General features: G+C 47.2%; 1 protein-coding gene and 1 pseudogene across 1 annotated transcript; both read left to right on the top strand.

Moving 5' to 3' along the window:
- Positions 1 to 5435: 5435 nt before the first annotated feature.
- LOC127684896 (aldo-keto reductase family 1 member B1-like) lies at positions 5436 to 13612 on the top strand (annotated as a pseudogene).
- Positions 13613 to 19796: 6184 nt separating this feature from the next.
- Positions 19797 to 23386, top strand: Srp14 (signal recognition particle 14). The gene is made up of 5 exons (XM_052183223.1): positions 19797 to 19908; positions 20049 to 20121; positions 20527 to 20642; positions 22380 to 22412; positions 22932 to 23386. Exons 1-5 carry the CDS (start codon positions 19885 to 19887, stop codon positions 23019 to 23021), a joined length of 336 nt encoding a protein of 111 aa, XP_052039183.1. The 5' UTR covers positions 19797 to 19884; the 3' UTR covers positions 23022 to 23386.
- The last annotated feature ends 345 nt before the right edge of the window (positions 23387 to 23731 follow it).

Genomic DNA, 23731 nt, shown 5'->3' with positions numbered 1-23731 from the left:
GCCTGGGCCTCATAGAATGCCAATGTGGGTCCTGCCTCGTCTTGTGGTTTGACATTTCACCTAGGTTTGTTCTGTCTCTTCCTCTAGACTGACAGACAGGAGGCTCTGGGTCCCTTACCCCTGCCTCCTACTTCAAACGAGATCCCAAATAGAACCAGCTCAGAACTGACCTTCTAAACGAGGGCACACAGACTCCTGAGCACACATTCTGTGCCTCTCCCTCCTTCCCCCTCCCTCCCTCTCCCTCCCTCCCCCCTTTCTTCCTCCCTCTCCCTCCCCCCCCCCCTCTCATTCCTGCCTGAATTTAGTCAGCTGAGCCAGTATGCCTCAGACACTGGTATGTTGAAATGAAGAACCAGGTTCTTCTGTGGAACATGCTGTCTGCCAGCCACTTTGTCTCCTGATGGGAAGCTGACCATAACCTTGTTTCTTGGGGCGCTAGTGGCCCCTGGCCTGCCAGACACCCCTCGGTCTCAGCATGCAAGTTGCTATGGGAACGACCTGAGCTGACCACTCCACCCTTAAAAGGATCCCTGCTGTGTAAGTGTGTGCAGGTGGTCAGGGAGGGAGGAGGGGAGAGGTGGCCGTGTGGCAGCCCCTCCGTCCTACTCTGAGGGTCGGCGAACGTTTCCAGCCAATCTCCTAGCTTGCAGATCTCCTCAGGCTGAGCCTGCAGCAGGGCCTGCCTCGCACTCCCCAGGGGGCCTGAGCAGGGCTGGAGTGGGGGTGGGGAGAGCAGTAACCTAGTACTCTCAGCCCTGCACTCTTCCCCCAATTGTGAAATGGCCTTGGATGAGAGCCAAGCAGGAAGCTGCCTCTAATCTGTGGCCTGGCGCCTGGGGTGTGAGGTCTGCGACTGACTCTTCCCCTTCCCTGTGATGGCTGAGGCTGACACACAGGTCCACCTGCCAGGAGACAACCTGAGTTGCCCTGGGACAATGGCGAGGAGCCTAAGCCTCCATCCTGCCTACCCTGATAAGGTGGGAATCCAGAGGGCATGACTGGGCCTAGGGCTCAGGGATCCCTGCGCCTGCTTTCCCTTCCTTACCCCATTCCATTTTCTTAAGGATAAGTAGGAGGAAACTGATATAGTGGCACACATCTTCCTCCCAGCACGTGGGAGGCAGAGGCAGGCGGATCTCCTGAGTTTGAAGCCAACTTGGTCTACAGAGTGAGTTCCAGGACAGCTTGGGTTACCTAGAGAGACCCTGCCTCAAACAAAACAAACACCAACCAAGCCAACCAACCTCTGCCCTCTCCCACCACAAAAGAATAACTAGAAAGGAAAAGGTCGGACTAGAAAGATCTTCAGGGGTCTTTGCCTTTCTGGTTCCATCTTGTGACTCAACTGGTTTGTGATCCATTGACATACGAACCAGGCTCCTTCAGAGGGGCAGTCTGCTTCTGGGTCTGTTTCCCCGGAAACAGATTTATTTATTCCCAGATAAACAAATCTGCACCTGGTCACCGCCCCTCCGCCCCCCCAGGGCAGTGGAGTGGCTCCTTCCTCAGTGGAGGTTGAATGATAACAGGAGAGTATCTCTTGCTTTGGGAGTTCGGATGCCCAGGAGGTGATCTGAGGGAATCCTCCCTGTATTATTTCCTGGTCATTTACTTCCAAGCTGGAAAGTTTAAACTTGGGACACTTAGTCATGGTGGCACACACCTTTAATCTCAGCACTCAGGAGGCAGAGGCAGGTAGATCTCTTGTGAGTTCCAGGCCATCTTGTTCTGCATAATGAATTCCAGGACAGCCAGAGCTATGTGGTAAGATCCAGTCTTGAAAACAAACAAGCAAGCAAACAAGCAAGCAAACAGACTTGGGACCCCCAATTATCATAAATAGAGGACCCCCGACTCCCACCCGCTAACAGTGGAGGGAGAAAAAGGCCAGAAGGGGAAGAGGAGCCTTCAGCTAGCGGGACATTCTGGATGGGGCTGTTTGTATAGCAACCAGGCATCCCTGGCTTGGCCTCAGTTTCCTTTTGTACAGTGTGTGGTACACCCTGCAATAGTGCTGCCCCACCCTCGCCTTTGCACAAGGAACACAGGACTAGGCGCTGTTTATGGGGTACAGTCTCTGGCATCTGAAGTGCCACATTAAAATCTAGTCTTCACTCAACATTGTGGTACTCCTGTAATCCCAGTACTCAGAATGCAGAGGCAGGGGAATGATGTTCAAGGCAAGCATGTGCTGAGTCCTTGAGACTTGTCCACTGAGGTGGACAGCAAGGGAATGAAGAAGGACAGACACACGGACACACTGTACAGGAAGCTGGGACTGGGTGGACTGGGCTCTGGGATGGAGAGACCACAGCACCCTGGACACTCAGTCTTTATTACATAGACTTGAAGAGGAAGGTGGAGTTACCTACCACATACAGCTGGCCAAGGAGTGCTGTTACTACAGACAGATAAACAGAGGCCAGATTAATGTACACTGGATCAAGGTTTGGCTAGTGTGATAGGTATGGTCTCTGTAGGGAACATTCCTTAGGCCCTAAACATGGTGATGTTGGTGGGATACAGCTGTGATGGACATTTCTATACACAGTCAACACCCACACATGGACCAGAAGTGAAGGCTTTTCCCAGTTCCCTTTGAGCCTCAGCCTGGTAGGAGATGGAGGCTTTGCTATTTTTCCATGGGTCTGAGGCTATAATCCTCAAGGGCTATCCCCACGTCAGTGATGCAATACTCATCCAGGCAGGCAGGATTTCACTCAGGTTTTCCTCTGTTCCTATCTACAAGTATGAGCTAAAAAAAAAAAAAAAAAGGAGGCGGGTGTGGAAGACACGTGATGAATAAGTCAGGGTGAGGTCGCTAAAAGGCACAAAGGTGAGGAGAGTGAGGTAACAGTTTCTGAAGGGTGAGGGGTGGGGCTTGGGAGGACAGATTATTTATGCTCTGGGTACGGTTTGAGTAGGAGGGGGATGAGAACACTGACGGCTGGGACTCCTTTGTGGGGTGTCTCTAAACAGGTCTCATTTAACTCACCCCAGTGAGGAAGACTTTCCCATTTTCTAGCTGAGATGGAAGTTCTTAGAGATAAAAGTGACTTTTATGGGCTGGAGAGATGATTCGTCACTTAAGGTCACGTGTGGCTCTCCCCAGAGGACCCAGATTCCATTCCCAGCATCTACAGCAGCTCACCACCATCGGTGACTCCGGTTCTAGGGATCGGATGCCCTCTTGTGGCCTCCGTGGACGCTGCCTGTGCGTTATGCAGACTTACCCGCAGGCCAAACACTCATACCCAAAAAGTCGGTAAATCTTCTTTAAAAAGTGACTTTCCTTCAGAAACACGACTAGAAAGTGCTGTGTGGAGCCTAGAATTTAAGGACTTGATGATTCAGGAGACAGGATTTTTTCTCCGAATGTAAGGGAGATTAGGGCCTTGGGATGAGAGAGAGAGGACAAGAGAGGTGCAGAGCTGGCCGGTTTTCTGCCTTCTCTCCCTTTTGCCATCTTTATGGGCATCTCTGTGGATACCTTAAAGGTCTGAGGCTCAGTGTGTGCTCCGTGCAGGCCCCATCCATATACTTTTCCTGACATAGGGACATTGTACACTGGGCCCTAAATGTTCAGTCCCTACTTCCTCTTGGTGTCATTTAACCCCTTTCTTGGTGCTTTAGTGACAGTGGGCACGGAATATTCAAATCTCAGGACTGTTAGGACACTCGAGAGAACACAGGGAAGGGCCTAGGAATGAGCTTGGCACTTAGTAACTTCTCAGTAAATACGTGCTAAGTTGCTCAATGAAATTAGTCCTAATACAGACTGGTTTGCTTTGGATACCCACACAGTGAGTGCTTTGCACCATAGGGTGCCTGGTTAGTCCCTGTTCAGTGAATGAATGATAATCTCTTTGTTCCATAGACTTCCCAGCCCCCTCCTGTAGCAAGTTTTAAAGATAAAGCCTTCAATCTAGGATATTCTTGTCTAAGGTAAATGATTATCCAAGCTTCAGGAGTCCCTGGGCGCCGACTGCTGTACCTGTCCATTGATGCTCTGCCGTCCCCTGCTGGTCACGAGGAGTACTGCAGGCGGGTCCTTGGGAGACTGAGTTGCCGGGAGGACTGTGGGAAAATACTGGGGCCTCCTCAGCTTTGTCATAGGGAGCAAGCAGGGAAGTGCTAAAGGCGTGCATCTGGAGGCTCTAGAGACTTCCCCCGGAGGGGCTTCGAGGACTGATATTGTACTTCCGAAAGAAAGCGACTCTGCAAGGCCTAGAACTCACTACCTGGATTAGACTGGTTCCAACTTGCATCTATCTTAAGCAGTGCTAGGATTACAGGCACGTGATGCCACACCCTCTCAGTTCTCGGAAGTGGAGATGACTTTAGGAATTAGTGTAAGTCCTTACTGGATGGTGGTATTATCTCCTTGCATTTGGAAAACAACCCTTTGGGGGTAGGAAAAGATCCACCTGTATAACGTACCCAGGTGTCACACACAAATGAGGGAGCAGGACAAGCCCAGACGCTCTGGCCCCAAAAGGAAGTTGTTCACATGGTCTCTGTAGGGCACTGGGGGCAGGATTAAAATGCGTTGCTTTATTCCGAAGGAGAGGGCAGGGTGGGCAGTGAATCCCCAGAGTTAGGGAGTCTCCCACATGTACACAACTGACACTGGCTGGAGAGAAGAGTAGGAATTAGCAGCTCTGAGCGGCAATGTTCTGAGTGTGTGCAGACGTGCCAGGGTGGGTACTCAGGGAGGAGCACTCGGGCTTCCGAAGCACTGTGGCTTTCCCGGGGTGCCTCCCTCCCCAGAGCTAATCTCTTCCCAGTGACTCACGGAAGTCTCTGGGTCTTCTGGACTTCCTCTGTCACCCTGAGGCCGGCCCAGCCCAGTGTCATTCCTTACTTCCTTTCAGCCACCCACTTTTTCATCTTCAGCTTACTGAGCCTGGGCGAGGCAGCTCATGGCCCCAGGTTTATTCAGACTGGAACTGAAAACAGTCCCTCGGCCCAGAGGACCGTCCCTGTAAGGCACAGCATCTGTGAGACGCCGTGCTTCTGTTTTACAGGTGGGAAACTGTACAGAGCCATATTGGGGCAGTCTTGCACTTGGTCAGAGTTTGACTTTGGTCAAGGTTAACTTCTCCCAGTTAGCCAGGATCCTGCTCCACCTAGGGTGGAGCGCTCGTAGTAAAGGTTAAGTTCATTGTTCCTCCAGGTATAGGGATTCCTGAATTAAGCAAGTGACCCACCCAGCTGCCGGAGCAGTCAAGACGAAGACCTCCAAGAGAAGCTAGACAACTTCCACCGGAACTCAGCCTGGAGTCTGGGGGGAAGGGTTTGCCCTAACTGTTAAAAGGTCCGGCGCCATTAAAGTTTACGGCTTTGATCAGTGAACATTGACTTGGCCGCACGTTCTTTTCGCCCCTCTTCCCTATGACCCCAAAATTCTCTCAACAGGTAACCCGGTTTACATGTGGCTGCGGGCAGCTACAGGAAACCAGAGCAGCCACCTCCAGTCTGGGTGACGATCTGATAGACCCTTCACTCCTCGCCAGGGCGACAGGCGCTTCCTCCCCATTGTAGCGGAGGAAAGTAAGGAGCATGTAGATTCAAGTGAAGGTGGATTAAACAAAATGGTGGACAGGAACAAAAGAGTAAGAAATTCAAAGAAGAAAACAAACGATCCTCATCTTACACACACACACACATACACACACACACACACACACACACGCGCGCGCCTGCGTCGGGTTGGTGGGTGAGTAGGGGAGAGAGAGCGAACCTAAGGAAAGGAGCTAGAAATGTAGCTCAGACAGTAAAGTGTTAGGTTTTATTCCCAGCATTGCATAAAACTGGGCATGTGTGTGTGGAAGCAGGAGGGTCAGAAGTTCAAGGCCATCCTCCACACTTGGGGAGTTTCAGGCTAGCTTGAGATCCTGTCTCCATCCCTGCTTCCCTCAGAAACCCATGCAAGCGATGCAAAGGAACACAAAATCCAAGTAGACCTGAGCTCCGGCCAAGCTGCAGATCTAGGTTGATTTGTGATCTTTCTGGTGGCTTCCTTTGGCTGTAATTGGCTAGCGGTTTCCCCTGTATGACAGCTTCGTGCCCTGCTGCATCCTGAGATGGCCACACTACACTTTGTGGGGTGGGGCAGACATCCTGCTCTAGTAGAGCAATCTGAAAGAAAATGGCTATTGGTGATGGGCTGTCTGTCTGTCTGGCCTTAGGCAGTCATGAGATATACTGTCCCACTTTTAATACTGCCCTGCTTTTCAGAGAAGAAACTCATAAGAAAAAAAGTAACTTGTTTCCCAAGGTGTGTGTGTGTGTGTATACCTATATATGTATACATATATGCATATATATATATATATATAGTTTTGAAAATGTTTTTCATATAGATATATACATATATGTATACATACACACACAGAGTTTTGAAAATGATTTTTTAAAAATCCTAAAAGGCAACGCAGGCCTGTTTCCATGCTGTCTGTCACTCAGGGCTAGCTGGTTCTAGCCTGTCATTTCATTTGGTTGAAGAGGACACACTGCAGTCGAGAAGATTCTTGTGCCTGGACAGACAAACTGTTGAGAGGAGGGATAACTCTGGCTCCCTCTTGTGCAAGATTCAACTTTGTTTGCTTTTATAAACTCATTTCTGAATTCCTGGTTTATCAGTGTGGCTTGTATTTTCCTCTAAATAAGTTGTTACATCTACCCCGTTCCCTTAGTAATGATAATTTTAACAAAAAAGATGACAAAGATTTTAACAAAAAACGTTAAAATCACATCATTTCATCTTACTAAATAATTCACCAGGGGTCCTATCATTTGTTTGCACTCACTAACAAGGGATCACGAGACACAAATTTGTGAAGTGAGGCCAGGCTGGCTCTAAAAGCACACCCTTCCCCCTCCACCTCCACAGTGCCGGGCTCACAGGTATGTGCCGCCACAGCTGGCTCATGACTAGACTTCTAAATTTTTTAAAAAGAGATTTATTTTTGTTTATGTGTGTGTGTATTTTGCCTGCGTGTGTGCCTATGTATTATAAGCGTGCCTGGGGTTCTCAGAAGCCAGAAGAGGCTATTGGATCCCTGGAACTGGAGTCACCGGCAGTTGTGAATGGCCCTCTGCATTCCCACCGTGTTCGGGCAGGGAACCGAACCCTGTTCCTCTGCAAGAGCAACAGATGTCCTTAACTGCCGAGCCATCTCTCCAGCCCATGCCTAGGTTTTGGACCACACTTTCCATGTGTTCCTCCTAAGAGGGCAGGACCACAGTTATGGGCTCGGGTAACATGCAGCAGTTAACGGACAGCCATCTGGCCCACTCTGGGTCTGGGGACCTGGACGTCCCCTCCTGGCCAAGTGACTGGGGCTGTGAAGGTTGCTATTGACATTGGTACGGCCACACTGATTGTGCCAGGTGTACCGGGAGAGAAGGTGGTGGGCGTGGTCCTCCAGGATGTGGGACCGTGGTGTGAGACAGTCTATAGCTTGGTTGGGCAAGGCCACTCCCAAGACTCTACTCCATAATCCTGTGGCCATCAGTCACGTGTGGCCACGCCCCAGGCCCCTAGTGTTCTGGCTGGACTCCACCTCTGCAGTCACCTGGCTACAGCCAGGCTGTAGCCGCCCCAGCTTACTGTAAATGGAGGCTTGTCGCCCCTCCTTGCTCTCTTATCCCGCTCCTGCCCTTTTCTCTCCCCGTCTGTCCATTTCCCCTCTTACTCTTTCCACGTGGTCATGGGCTTCTCTCATCTCTCTGTCTTCTCTTTTCTCTTTACTTCTCTATCTCCTTTTCTCATTCTTCTCTTTCCTTCCCTGCTAGCCAGGCAGTCCTTACAGACCTTTGGGCGCCCTCTCTCTATGCGGCGTGGCCTGTGGTCCTGCCTGCGGTTCCCTACCCCCCCCCCCCTCGTCGTGGGCTCTGCTGCGTGCCAGAGTTCTCTCATATGCGGGACCCGCCCCCCATCTCCTTTTTTTTTTCCCCCACACCAGGAGACACTCAAAGAGCAGGTAGGGAACACCAGTTCTTCAGCAGCGGCAAGCTGTGGTGCATGGTGCATGACAGGAACATGGCGAAAGGAGCCTGTCAGAAGACACTCAGCAGCTGCAGCTCCCCCGCCTGGACCTCTGCCTTGTTCACTGGCCAGCAGGCTGGGCCTATTTCCCCCTGGATGAATCAGAAAACATGATTTTCAGTGACACTGATTTTGGGGCCACTTGGATGGCCATGGATCAACTACAGCATGAAAGTTTAGTGAAAGCAATTGGTGTCTCTGACTTCAACCCTCTTCAGATTGAGAGGATCTCAACCAAACCTGGCTTAACATAGAAACCTGTGGCTCTATCTAATGAACAGAATCTTACCCTCACCTAATGGTTGTGCCACCCTCCAAACAGAACCGTTGTTCACTAAAACAGTCAATGAATGACTCCGTGGATAGACCGTCTTAACACACACACCGTTTCTTAATGCAGCCTGTTCCCTGTGGGCTGAGAATGATGGCAGTCACTCAAGTCAGATAGCTTTGACCATAGCGGGAAATCTATATCCAAATAATTGTGCCTACAATTCATTCATTCTATGGAAGTGAAATCCTTTGGGGATGTGAGGGACATGACCCAGGAGCCGTATAATTATCTAGGTTTTAAACTTACAGACCAGACGATTTTTTCCCAGAAGATAATTATCCGCAGGGACAATTTGAAAACTTTAAATGATTTTTCAGAAGTTATTGGGTGACATTAACTGGCTTCGGCCGTATTTAAAGCTTACAACAGGAGAATTACAACCTTTATTTGATATTCTAAAGGGGAATGCTGACCCGACATCCCCCAGATTATTAACTTCAGAAGGACTTTTGGCTTTACAGACAGTGGAGAAAGCTATTGAAAATCAATTTGTTACCTATATTCTTGCTGTCCTTGGTTCCAAGAAAAACTAACGTTAAACGAGAGAACTTGTGAAAGAATTGGTAATTTGCTAAAGGCAGCCAAAACAGATAATGTTACTCTCTGCCTCTAGACACTTATAAAGGATATTATAGATGAAGGAGGTTTGGAAGAATTAGATATTATTCAAGAAATTGAGGAATCTCAAGAAGAAAGCCTGCCAGAGAGGACCCCTACAAGGGAGGACCCTCCACACCCTAAGTCACATAAACGCAGGGACAGTGCTGATGAGCCAATTGTAAAAAAGACAGCTCATCCCAAGAATAGAGCAACTGAATCTCATGGAGAAGAATGGCCCCCTGTAGCGCCATCTGCTCCGCCTATGACCTTGATGGCAGGAGACGAGATCCAGAAAGACATACAGTTACAAAAGTTAGAGTTTGAAATTAAATTACAGAAATTGACTAATGAATTACAGGAGCTAAAAAGGGTGTCTAATACTAGAGAGAACAATAATTCTGAGACCCGCCAATCGCCATTAGAAAGAGTTATAAGCCAGGCTCGCGGGGAGGGGCAGGATACGTCAGAAATCTTAGCTTTTCCGGTCCTTGAGATTGAAGACCAGGACAATGTGATTAGACAATATCAGACTTTGGAATTTAAAGTGATAAAAGAATTAAAGCTAGCCGTAGCCCACAGCTACGATAGAGTCGAATTTAACTCCACAGGATTGGAGAACACTGTGTAAGGCCACGTTGTCGGGGGGGGGGGGGGCAGATTTCTTGCTTTGGAGTTCTGAATGGCGTGAGGCTAGCAAAAGAACTGCCACCACTAATACTCAGGCAGGCCATCCAGAATAGAATGCTGATATGTTACTGGGAGAAGGTGTATATGAAAGAAATACTAACCAGATGGGGTTTCCCATCACAGTGTATGCGCAGATTGCGGTGGCTGCCGGCCGTGCCTGAAATCTTTTGCCATCAAAGGGAGATCCTAGTGGGAATCCAACAGGTGTCAAACAGGCTCCCGATGAACTTTTTCAGGATTTCGTAGATAGATTGCTAAAAACAGCTAATAGAATTTTCAGAAATTCTCAGACAGAAAATCCGCTGGTTACCCAACTAGCCTACGAGAATGCTAATGCGGCCTGCCGGGAGGCGATTAGACCTCATAGGGAGAAGACAGACTTAGCTGGTTATATTCGTCTTTGTTCTGAAATTGGTCCCTCGTATAATCAGGGTTTAGCAATGGCTACAGCGTTACAGGGAACCACCATTCAGGGAATTCTTTCGCAGAGACGAGGAAATAGAAGGTGTTTTAAATGCGGCATTCTGGGTCATTTTAAAAGTGATTGCCCTGATAACAGGGCTACTATAAACGGACAATCAGGTTGTTCACCAAGAACATGCCCTAAGTGTAAAAAAGGAAATCATTGGGTGACAAGATACAACTCCAAAACTAATATTCAAGGCAGACGGTGTCGGGAAACGGGAGGAGGGGCCCACCCCAGGCCCCGATTCATCCAGGACAGACAGTCTGTGGGGCAACGCAGCTGCTGCCGAGCCAAGGAAATCTATCTTTGAACTCGCCAGAGCTACACCAGGAAGTGCAGGATTGGACCTCTGCTGTGTACTCCATGCCGTATCAGCCCCAGAAATGGGCGTCCAGGTCCTGCCTACGGGAGTTTTTGGACCATTACCTGAAGGAACTTGGGGATTACTGTTAGGACAAAGCAGTTCTACTGTAAAGGGACTACAGATTTATCCAGGTGTCATAGACAGTGACTATGAGAGAGAAATAAAAATTATGGCTGCTTCCCTTCATGGTGTCATAACTATACCTGCTAATCAAAGAATTGCTCAGCTCGTCTTGGTTCCTTTACATCTACTGCCTTCCAAATTCGTTAAAGATAGAAGAGGAAAGGAGGGCTTTGGCTCCTCCGGAGTGTATTGGGTTCAATCTATCACCAATAAAAGACCTAACCTTAAATTGACTATTGAAGGAAAGAGTTTTGAAGGATTAATAGATACGGGAGCTGATGTTACAATTATTAAAGGATAGGATTGGCCGTGTAGCTGGCCACTGACAGAGACACTTACGCATCTCCAAGGCATTGGATATGCCAATAATCCTAAACAGAGCGCGAGACTTCTAACTTAGAAAGATACAGAGGGAAATTCAGGGCAAATTCAGCCTTTTGTTATGCAAAACTTGCCTACTACCCTTTGGGTAGAGACCTCCTATCACAGATGAATTTAATTATGTGCAGTCCAAATGAAATCGCCTCTAAGCAAAAGACAGAGCCTGAATCCTTACCTGCTCAGGGGCTTGGGAATGAAGAGCAAGGCACTAGAAAGTTTAAAAACCCCCAGCCAAACCCTAACTCTAGAAGTCTGGGGCATTTTCGGTAATGGCCACTATCTTGCCTGCATCCCACGCCGATAAAATTCAATGGCTTAGTGATAATCCTGTGTGGGTTGATCAGTGGTCTTTATCTAAGGAGAAATTGGAAGCCGCCTCTTTGCTAGTGCAGGAACAATTGAAGGCGGGACATTTAATAGAGTCTTTATCTCCATAGAACACGCCAATATTTGTTATTAAAAAAAATCCAGCAAATGGAGATTGTTACAGGATTTAAGAAAAGTTAATGAAACCATGTTGCCCATGGGAACCTTACAAGCTGGTCTTCCATCCCCTGTGGCTATCCCGAAAGGGTTTCATAAAATAGTCATAGATTTAAAAGATTGTTTCTTTACTATTCCATTGCACCCTGAGGATTGCAAAAGATTCGCGTTCAGCGTTCCTTCTATTAACTTCATAGAGCCTATGAAGTGATATCAGTAGACAGTGCTTCCTCAGGGCATGGCTAACAGCCCGGCTTTATGCCAGAAATTTGTAGCACAGGCTATTCAGCCTGTGAGACAGAAATGGCCAGATATTTACTTTATCCATTTCACAGATGATTTTCTAATTGCAGGAAAAAATCCTCAGACCTTACTTTTATGTTTTAAAGATTTACAGCAGGCTTTGGTCACTAAAAGATTACAAATAGCACCAGAGAAAGTTCAGACCCAGGAGCCATATAATTATCTAGGTTTTAAATGACATCTTTACAGCCGTTACATAATGCCCTCTTAATTTTCACAGATGGCTCTTCCAAAGGAAGAGCCGGATATCGTATTAATGATCAACAGGTGGTCGTAGAGACTCCTGGGCTGTCTGCTCAGTTATCAGAGCTAACAGCGGTGTTGTGTGTCTTTCAGTCTATAAATAGTACGTTTAATCTTTTTACTGACAGTCCTTATGTTACATTTTCTATACCACAATTAGAAACCTGTGACACGTTTAATTTTAATACGCCAGCTGGATCCTTGTTTTCACAATTACAAAGTATCATTCTTGCTAGGAAAAATCCCTTTTATATTGGTCACATCCGAGCCCACTCAGGTCTTCCTGGACCTCTGGCTCAGGGTAATGAGTACATTGACAAAGCGCTTATAGGACAAGCTTTGGCACTCACACCCATAGAATTGACAAAACGTGATCATGATAAATTTCTTCTTTCTAGTCATACGTTGAGACTCCGTCATAAGATCACAAAGGAACAAGCAAGAATGATTGTAAAACAATGCCCTAATTGTCTCACTTTAGCACCAGTGCCCCACGTTGGGCGCCAATATATAACCGCCTGCGGCTACATGTGAACTGGGTTGCCTGAAAGAGAATTTTGAGGTTAAGGCGAGAGAGATGTGAGTTAAGGCGGTAATCCGGTCAAGACTAACTTTAATATTTTTATGACAAGATTTATAGTCTTGGGGGAATCAGCCACCCCTCCCAGAAGCCGGTCACATCAAAGGCAGGGCTGTGAGTCTTCTTTGGCTCCAGATCTCAGCGGGTTGTCTGCCTTCAGACTGGCGAGGTCTCTGTTGGGTGTCAGGTGAAGCAGCCTTGAGGCAATGTTGGTAGTTAAGGTGACGCGCCTTATTGTTCTCAGGAACAAAGGCCGGAGGTAGCCCATCGGAAGAGTTGGGGGTTGCCAGCCAGCTTAATGTTGTGGGGGAAGAGACAGAAGAACAGCCATATTACAATGAACTCCAATGTCTAAAAAATTATTCTTATTTTGGGTTTGTACCACAGTAAGAGCCAAGATTTTAAGCTCTACTAAAAACAAAACAAACAAACAAAAACATTTTATCTTTTTATGTTCATGTAATATCATGTCCATCATTTTATGATTGGTATAAAAATATCTATTGTGTTGGATATAATAAAAAATAAAAATAAAAATGAAAAAAAAATGAAACCTGTGGTTCATCAGATTGAGTGCTACTCACACCTAACACAGGAGAAGTTGATTCAGTCACAATGCCTTCATTCAGTCAAAGGCATTGTGTGACCCTGTACAGTCCCCTTGCTTCTCCTGACAGGATCTGGGCTAAGCCTGAAGACCCTTCTGTCCCAGAGGACCCCATGATTGAAGCAATTGCAGCCAAGAATGAAACTACAGCCTGGACAAATGCTACCCGGTCCCCCCCCCCCCCTAAAAAAAAAGACCTTGGTGTCAATTCCCAAGTCCGTGACACCTGCACACACTGTTGAGAGCTTAAAGGTCTTTGACTTTGAGCTGAGCATCAACAGAGTGGAGTAGACCACTCTACTCAGCCACAACAGGAACTGCATGGCGGGCATGTGCCTTGAGGAGCAGTGCCAAGTACAAGGATGACCCCTTCCGTGCCTGCTGAAGTCTGCTGCTCCGATGCCTGCTCCTCCCGAGAAATGCGCACCTGTTCTTCCTGCCTCATCCGTCCTTTTAGGTGCCGAGCGGCCCATGTCTGCACCGGGTGGGTGGTACCTTGAAGATCTGATGGAGAGCAGTATCAGTAGCTGAGGTGTTTCTTCCAGTCATTCTTAGTCTTTCCTCTTACCCTCCTGGAGGACATTTAACACAAGCATCTTTTCCAATTAAAGAGAAGCAAGATTTGTAGCCCAAGTAATGCCATTATCAGTTAAGTTGTAAGTACTTAGAACTGTAGTCCTTTGGGTCAGATTTCTCTTTGCTTCAAATAAAAACTGCTTTTGTGGGGGGAAAAAGGCAAGACCATTAAATATGGCCAGTAGTAGATGTAACCATGAAAATATGGAGCTTGTAGTGATTTGAAGAAGAGGCCATGAGCCAAGGAATGTAAATAACATCTAGACCGGCAAGAAACAAATTCTTCCCAGAAGCTTCCATATGGAATTCAGCCCTCTAAATGCATTGGTTTTTGACTTCTGATCCAGAGGTATAAAAGAATCATTTTTAAAATTTTCATTTTTTAAAGACTTTTCTTCATGATTATAAATAATTTGCCTGTATGCATGTGTATGCAGCAAGTATTGTCCGATGGGTCCTCTGGAATTAGGGTTAAGGACAGTTGTGAGTCTCCCTGTGAATGCTGGGAATGGGACTCATCCTCTACAAGAGTAACAAGAGCTCTCTGCCACTGAACCATCCCTCGAGCTGCCTCCCGAGATGTGAAAGAGTAAATGTGTGCTGTATGAAGCTAGATTTGGGGGCTCGTTCTGGAAGCCAGAGGAAGCTAGCACAATCCCCTGGCTGGGCTCCTACTTTCCTCCTATTTATTTATTTGAGACAAGGTCTCACTATGCAGCCTTGGCTAACCAAACTTGCTTCATAGACTAGGCTGGCATCCAACTCACAAAGATCTGACTGCTTTTGCCTCATGCATGCTGGTATTAAAAGTATGTTTCAGCATACATAGCCCCCCTTCTCCCTGAGAAAGATTTCCCCATGTAGCCAAGGGTGGCTGCACTAGCAGGCTTTGTGTGTCAACTTGACACAAGCTTGAGTTACCAGAGAGGAAGAAGCCTCAGTTGAGGAAATGTCTTCATGAGATTCAACTATAAGACATTTTATCAATGAGTGTGACCAATAGGGAAGGGCCCAGTCCCTTGTGGGTGGTACTGTCCCTGGGATGGTGGTCCTGGGTTCTATAAGAAAGCAGGTTGAACAAGGCAGTAAGCAGCATCCCTCTGTGACCTCTGCATCAACTCCCACCTCCAGGTCCAGCCCTGTTTGAGAGTCTGTCCTGACTTCTTCCGGTGATGGAACTGTGTTCTGGAAGTATAAACTGAACAAACCCTTTCCTCTGCAACTCGATTTTTGGTCATGGTGTTTTCATCCCAGCAGTAGAAACCCTAAGACACTGGCCTAGGACTCACTCTGGAGCCCAGGCAGGGCTTGAATTTGTCATCTACCTTCCTACTTTAGTTTCCTAAGCTCTGGGATTATAGGCTGTGCAGACAAACTCAGCTCTGCCTTCTTTCTCCGTAGCATGTTCTCCATGCCACAAATGGGGGATTCTTTCAAATAGAAACATGATTGTCATTGTCTGTGTACAGCTTTCTTATCAAAAACATTCTCTCTGGATTTGCTTTTTGGGCTTTTGAGACATGGTTTCTTTGGCTGTCCTAGAATTTACTCTCGACCAGGCTGGTGTAACTTTTGATTTTTCTCAAACTCTACTCCCCCCCCCCCCCCCCGAGACAGGGTTTCTCTGTGTAGCCCTGGATGTCCTGGAACTCACTCTGTAGACTAGGCTGTCCTCAAACTCAGAAATCTGCCTGCCTCTGCCTCCCAAGTGCTGGGATTAAAGGTGTGCACCACCACTGCCCGGCTTCAAACTCTACTTTTAATAATAGTTCTTAAATGCTATAACCTCTCTACTAGCTGACCACCTACAGGTTATTAGGATACAGGGAAAGTGGGTCTGTTTAGAAATTGTTCTTTGGAGCAAATCCCATCTCCTTGTCAGGAAATCAGCAGTTCAGTTCATAGGATTTAGCAGCGGCAGCTCGATCCACTCACAAATACCTCATGAATACACCATGAAGCAGGCCAGCAGTCTAGTTCAATAGTGTCAGGATAGCAAACACGAATCAGCAACAGTGGCATGACCTAGCAGAAACAGCCAGGCCTCCGCCAAAACCACTTGAGTCAGCAGGAACAATTAAGCCAGGAGTTCTCTGCTATACTTCTCTGAATGAATTGAAGATCAGTGAAGATGCAAAACCAAGAAGCACTGCAAAGCTTGCTTACTGTCCATTGAGTCCTATTTATACTCCCTTCAAATATCACGAGTCCTCCAAGGGTCTTGCCTCAGTCTCTCTTAGCAAAACTTCATATGAGTCTGTATCATCTGACATCACTCTGCCAATCGGCCCAAGTCCAAGGAAATGGCAAGAAACTGCAGTGCACCACCAGAAGTTTTTTTGGTGTGCAATGTAAGGCGAACCAATCGATGCGTGCTGTTAGAGAAGAATCCTCCATCACCTGTTCTTTCTAAACATCCTTTCACCTGCGTCTACTTCAGCGAAATATTCTTTGATACAACTGATTTTCCAAAGAAACCAGAAGTTTCCTGTTTAGGCTGGCCTTGAATTCACAGAGATCTTCTGCCTACTAAGTGCTGAGATTAAAGTCATGGGTCACCATGCCTGTCTGGATGTAAAGTTTTTAAATATGCTGAACCCAGATACTTACACTCCCTCATGAGCCACCCCCTCATCACCATCAGGAGCAGCATCTGAGCCTTCTGTGGCTATGGGCCCTGCATGATCGTGAGGAAGGACATCCACACTGACTGTCGCAACGGCCCTGTGTGGTCCAGCTCCTTCTCCAATCTCTTTCACATCCTTTCCTTCCCTCTGAAGCAGCATAGAAAGAAAAAGCTATGGGCCCTGGAAACAGAAAAAAAAAAGTACCTTTTTCTGGGGTCTAGCCTGTGCTTCCTGCTGGTTGAGAAACTTCGGCTCTGCCAATAAGATGAACACTGCCCTCTGAGCAAGCGCTCTCTTTCTAAAGACACCTCAAGCGAAGATACTGAAACAGCAAACGCTGCTGGCTTAGCTTTTGGCCTTGAGTTTAACTTTTGGCGCTTCTTGGCCTCTTATTCCTAAATGTAAACAAGGCACCTATAAAAACACCTTACATCTTCATTTTCCTTGGGAAGTTCTGAGCAAACTAGATTTTTTTTTTTTTTTTTTTTTTTTTTTTTTTGAGACAGGGTTTCTCTGGGTAGCCCTTGGCTGCTCCGGAACTCACTTTGAAAATCAGGCTGGCCTCAAACTCAGAGATCTGACTGCCTCTGCCTCCCAAGTGGAAAACTTACTTTAGAGCATTATTAATCTTGTTAATCTTTAAATCTTATAAATTATATATTTTGAATGGTATAATTAAAAAAAATCACAAAATCACACACACATATATTTTCATGGTAAAGATGCCTCTCTCTCTCTCTCTCTCTCTCTCTCTCTCTCTCTCCATATATACAGTACATATCTTGGAGCTGTGTACTGTGCCTTTCTTTCCTTCCTCCCTCCCTCCCTCCCTCCCTCCCTCCCTCCCTCCCTCCCTCCCTTCCTTCCTTCCTTCTTTCTTTCTTTCTTTTGGTTTTTTCAAGACAGGGTTTCTCTGTATAGCTCTGGCTGTTCTGGAACTCACTCTGTAGACCAGGCTGGCCTTGAACTCAGAGATCTGCCTGCTTCTGCCTCCCAAGTACTGGGATTAGAGGCGTGTGCCACCGCCGCTCGGCTTGTGCTTCTCTTTCTAACCCCAGTTATTAGATATAAAGTATGTTTATACTCTTACCTCCACTTTAAATTCTGCTAATGCTTCACTATATCTCTGAGCTGAAGCTGTTTTCTGTAGTGGAGTCAAGGATTGGGCTTTATTTGAATGGAGATTCTTAAGCAGGGAACTCCTCCAGGTTCTAGTGTTAGTCTGAGCTGCATTTCTCTGCCACACACACACACACACACACACACACACATACACAGACACACACACAGACACACCCACACACACCCACACACCCCCCCACAGACACACACAGACACACACACACCCACACCCCCCCCCACACACACAGACACACACAGACACACACAGACACACACACCTGTGCATATACACAGACTCACACACCTGACCTTCCTTAAACAGAGCTATTGGGACCTTTGCTCTAGACATTCCTTTGGTCTGAAATGCTCTTCCTCTGGAATTTTGGACATATATAGTCCCTCTGTCTTCCAGCCCACAGCCACCTCTTCAGGGAAGCTTCCCTGACAACCATTTAAAGACTCCTCTGACTGGATCTGTGACCCTTCAGAGTTGTCTTCACAGGGTTTGTTATCTGAGGCAGCTACTCAGTTGTGTTGGTTGTTGTTTCCTCCCTACCTTTTATACCAAGTTCAAGGAAACCAGGACCTTAGTGTGTCTCTAGACCCTGATGTTCATGGCATAGGCTGACAAGCATTCACCAAAATCCTGTTGTTAGGTTGAATATTTGTCCTTATTTTTTTGTTTGTTTGGTTTTTTGGATTTGGTTTTTTTGAGACAGGGTTTCTCTGTGCAGCCCTGGTTGTCCTGGAACTCACTCTGTAGACCAGGCTGGCCTTGAACTCTTCAATCTGCCTGCCTCTGCCTCCCAAGTGCGGGGATTACAGGCGTGTGCCACCACCGCCCAGCTGAATATTTGTCCTTATAAAGGTCTAGGGTTAAAGCTGGTTCTCAACAGAGCAGGTTCTAAAACACTGGCTTCCTAACTCAGTCTGGAGGCAGAATTAGACTGGGCTTTCCTCATTCTGTCTAGGTCTGGGGCTTGGCCTTTAGGGCCACCCAGCCTGCTTAGAGGAGTTCACCTCTATTATTTGACTTGGGATGAGGCTCAATGGTAAAGTATTTATTTGCCTAGCATTCACAAGGCTGGAGGACCTCGGACTGTATATAAGTAAACATTTGTTGTTTGGGAATTCGGTGGAAATAACAGTGGTGTGGTGGGAAAAAGGATGGTGCCCACAGGCTTAGAAATTTCAATGTTTGGTCACCAGGGAGTGGCAATATGTGAAAAGGATTAGAAAGATAAAGAGGTGTGCTTGGCATGTCGGAGGAGGTGTGTCTCTAGGGATGAGCTTTGAGGTTCCTTTGAGGACATAGAACCCTCAGCCAGTTCTCCATCACCGTGTCTCAAAACAAACAAACAAACAAACAACCCAGCCAACCAAAACCAGAGAGAGAAAGAAAGACAGAGACATGGAGACAGAGATGGAGAGAGACAGAGAAGAAGAGAGAGGAAGGAGGCAGAGGATGTGGGAGAAGGCGAAAGGACAAGGGAGAGGAGGAGGGGTATTTGTTCTGGAATAGAACAAAGGCCTGCCTCTGTATCAGAGGAGACAGACATGGCCCATAGGCAAATGGCACTTTATAGAGGTAGAATGGGAAACTTAGCTTTAGGATGAGATGTTTATTTTAGCTAAGCATGTTAATTAGGTGAGCCAAAGGCGTCTTTTGGTTGCTGGACTTTAATACTTTATGTGGACATGGGTAGTCAACTTCAGAAGAAGGAAATGACCAAATAAGGGAACAGCCCTTGGTGGCTAGCTTTAGGAGTGTTTTCAGCAAGGCAGAGGGATTAGAAGGCCCCCTTGCTACAATTGAGCTGGCCAGAGTCCCTGCAATGATAACTCACTATCTTTGAAAGGGAAGCAAGCCCCCAGGTATATGCTTTTATTTGAGTTGTCTTGGCCATGGTGTTTCTTCACAGCAAAAGAACAGTGATTAAGACAAATGGCTAAAGCTTAGTTAGCACTTCTATTTACCAGACAGTATTCTGTATTTCAGTATAAATTTATCTGCTCTTCACAGCCATATTGTGAAAGGGGTACTGTTATCCTCACCTTAAAAATGAGGAAAGCGAGTCAGTGGACTCTTTGGTGACTTGCATATTTCTATCCAGCCTAGGGTGAAGCTTGACAAGGTAGTCCATGCACCTAAAGCCTCATTCCTCATCCTGGAGAGAAGGGGGAGGGGTGCTGAGCACGCAGGCGCAAGGCAGCCGGACCGAGGCAGGGATTGACCGCGTCTAAAGCGGAAGTCCCGCCCAGCGCAAGCGAGACTTCCTGCTGTAACCGCTGGAGGCTTCTGCTGACGGAGTCGCAACCGGCGGAGACCAGGATGGTGTTGCTCGAGAGCGAGCAGGTACCGGCGGCCCCGGAGGGCCATGGACTCGAGCAAGTGGGGTCAGCTCGGGTCGCGTTTCTCCCTGTGCGGGCGGGCCAGGGCCGTGGCGGGGCGGGGCGGGGACTGGAGGCTGCCTAACGCCGCGTGTTGTGTTGCAGTTCCTGACGGAGCTGACCCGGCTCTTCCAGAAGTGCCGGTCGTCGGGCAGCGTGTTCATCACCCTGAAGAAGTGTAAGCAGCCTGGGGGCCGCGCGCGGGGACCTCGGGGAGGGGGCAGCCCGGCCTCCGGCCTCTCCGCCCCGGCCACCTCCAGGGCTTACAGCCGCGGCGGTGCCAGAAGTGTGGCTGGTGCGGCGCCGGCCACCCACTCACCGTGACAGTGGCCCTAAGTGTGTCAGGCAGCCCAGGCCCTGCGCCACTAGTGAGGGAGACCATGCCTTGGGCTTTATCCCAGTTTACCGAACTGGTCGTTGCTCCTGGTTTTTGCCGTATCCTAAGTGATGTCGGGTGCAGTGAGTTTATGGGGGCGATAGTGGACCCTTCCTTACAATTTTCAGATTTTCACTTTGGACCCAGAAGCACCTCCTGTTGTGGTGCTTACCTGGGTGTGCCTTTTTTCTTTTTTTTAAAACACAGATGATGGTCGCACCAAACCTATCCCAAGGAAGAGTTCCGTGGAGGGCCTCGAGCCCGCCGCAGAAAACAAGTGTCTGTTAAGAGCCACAGATGGGAAAAGGAAGATCAGCACCGTGGTGAGCTGGAGTCATTTCTTAATGCTTTGTTTTCTTTTGAGTTGGCTTGGCAGACTCAAAAAAGGTCAGTTTTCTCTCAAATAGCCAAGGTACAGGAGCAACCTGTCTCAGTGCTAGCTAGTAGAATGGATTAAACAAATGTCTTGCAGTGTACTTAGGCTGACTTTGAACTTGTGATTTAGGAAGAGCACAGCAGGGGCTTCAGCTTGTGCTGGGGTCACGGGGGTGTCTTATCAACTGAGACAAGTGACAATGATGATTTTCCTGAAGTTGGAGATGTAATCCCGGCCAGGGTCTTCATCCTGCTAAGTCATCGCTCTGTTTTGAGCCTTCCTCTCCCCCGGACTGTAAACTGACTGAGGAGGGGCATGTCTGGGTTAGGTCAAGGTCCCTCTTCCCCTTCCTTTTGGCATGTCACTCCCAGGCTGTTTTGCCTCTTTTTGGAGGAGGTGGCTGAGATGAGGGCTCAGGTAACTTAGGTTCATTATGTTGCCTCTCTCTCCACAGTGGTGGAACCCTAGGTGTGCGCCGTCTTCCTGGTTACTATATTGGTAGACATAATTATCAACAATAAACTGTTAAAACAGGAAGTAGAGGCCAGATGCCTGTTCTGCTGGAATTTCTGTGGAAATGAGTATATGGTCCATTCTCCTAGTAGTGCTGGTCCTTCAGTACACAATTTCTGGGAATTAGATGATTATGTTTAACCTGATTTTTTTCCATGTTTTTGTGGTTCACTTAACATATAGTGGCAGGTTAGGCTTGGTACTACAGAGGATATATAGTCAAGAATCATGGTCTTTTTGTGAAAGGGTGAATATGCAAAACAGAAAAATTCCCTGGATTCAAAATGAATGCTTCTTAACTCTATATTGAGCTTGTACAGTAGTACAGGATACTCAGGAAACTGCAGACAGAAGGTGATGTTATCTTGAGAAGACTTAAAGCAAGGCCACTCGGCTGTTATGGTTGCCTATCACAAATGTGAAAGCGCATTCTTCCTAGGTATTCTTTCTTTTATGGTAGTTTGGATTTATATTAGTCTGAATCAATGGAAGACAGAGTTGATTGACACAGGTTCTTGCTTATCCAGCCCTGACTGGCTTGGCCAAGCCTTCTGAGTGCTGGGACTCCAGGCCAGAGCCATCACATGCTCAGCCTAGGGAATGGTTTTAATGTATTTTTGCATGAGAAATGAACACTTTTGACAGGTCCTCTGCTGTCTCTCAGAATCCAAAGAGAAAAAGTCAGGGCATCTGCATAAATGTAAAGATTGTGCTACCGTAAGCTCTTCCCAGCACCGTCTCCCAATTGCTGGGGTTGTCTGAGGGATCTTAGGTGAACAGTGTGGTGGGCCCACTTCTTCCATCCTGCTGCAGCTCTTTATGTGGAAGGTGGCACAGCGCTGCTTCGCCTGTTCTCAAGCAGGTTGGGGGGAAGACAGCCATGAGTACATCGGGACCCCTGAAGCCAGCAATCAGTAAAGATTAGATAGTTGTCTTTTTGTTTTCTTTTTGAAACAGGGTCTCTGTGCAGTCTGGAAACTTGCTATGTAGACCAGGCTTAGAACTTAAGAGCTCTGTCTGCTTCTGATTCCAGAGTGCTGAGGTCTAAAGGTGTTTGTGTGCCACCATACCTGGCCTATGTGTTGTTTGGATGAACGTTTTGAATGACTTTTCTTGGGCGAATAGATGGTCTCTATATCTATAAAATGAGGTGATTTTTTTCCCTTTCCAGGTGAGTTCCAAAGAAGTGAATAAGTTTCAGATGGTAAGTTCTATTTCCTGTGCTCTCCATGTTTCCTTGAGGTGAGCAGTGCTGCCCAGGGTGGGAACCTGACTTACCGCTTGCCTGTTTATTTTATGAATATTGTTCAGCAGTGTTTTTTTTTTTTTTCCTTCCATCCTGCCTTCCTTTTTCTTTTTGTGTTTTTGAGACAGGGTTTCTCTGTGTAGTTGAACCTCACTCTGTAGACCAGGCTGGCCTTGATTCCTTTCTGTTTTTAAGACTAGTTCTTTCTTAAACTTCAGATATGCTCTATGATACTGTTGAGTAGGAAGCTGTCTGCAGTTTTCCCTTTTTGCGTGGAGAGTGTGCACAGCCTGCGGCTCCCTGTGGAGTGTGTCAGGAGCTGCTGAAGGAGTGAAGACCTTCTGTGGCAGACCAGTTGCCAGGACAGGTGTCCCAGTAGGCTTTCTCTTGCCAGCACTCTCTTCCAAGTCCATGTGGACAGTCACTTGCTTCCCCAGTTTGTACCTTTTCTTGCTAAGGCCGCGTTCTGGCTTTCAGGCCTATTCAAATCTACTGAGAGCCAACATGGACGGGCTGAAGAAGAGGGACAAGAAGAACAAGAGCAAGAAGAGCAAACCAGCACAGTGACAGGCATGGCCGCCACCAACCAGCCACACAAGTGCGGTTTCCTCTAATTGCTGCTTTCAGCTCCTCTCTATGTAACTGTTTTCACGGAAGGGTCCTCTAAGAGAGAAGGATTGGGATGGTCATGGGCTAGTTGTGGTAAGAAGACAGCTTTTGATATGTGCTGTATGGCTGGATATTCTTAGATTCCAGCTGTAAGGTTCCTGGTCATCTTTGAGGAGATGCATCACTAATCTCCAGGCTAGCCGCTGCTTTTCCTACCCTATTTATGACAATAACTACTAACTCTAGATGGTACAGTTACTCAGTGATTTTTACTTTGTCTTTGAGATTACTGTAATAGTTTTATTAAAAGTTGTATTATCCTACAGGTGGGTTGTTTTTCTTGGTTGCATAATTTAAAATAAAAAAAATGCATTTAGTTATTTTGTATGCCTGTTGCACATTTGCTCTGTGCCACAGCAACAACTTGTATGGTTGGTTCTCTCGTACGGTGTGTCTGGGATTGAACTCAGGTTATTGGGCTTGGCAGCAAGCATCTTAAATGCTGAGCCATCTCTCTTCCTGGACCTCTCTAATCTTATATAATTCCTTCAGCCAGTCTGAGTTCCCATAGCCAAACAGGAGTTTGCGTCATGACATTTGGATAAATATTAGAGAATTATCGAGAATAAAGATCCTGCCTGGCCTGGTGGCATAAGCCTGGAATCTCA

The sequence above is a fragment of the Apodemus sylvaticus genome, chromosome 5, assembly GCF_947179515.1.
Source record: "Apodemus sylvaticus chromosome 5, mApoSyl1.1, whole genome shotgun sequence".
Taxonomy (NCBI): domain Eukaryota; kingdom Metazoa; phylum Chordata; class Mammalia; order Rodentia; family Muridae; genus Apodemus; species Apodemus sylvaticus.
This window is presented reverse-complemented; position numbering and strand designations above follow the sequence as displayed.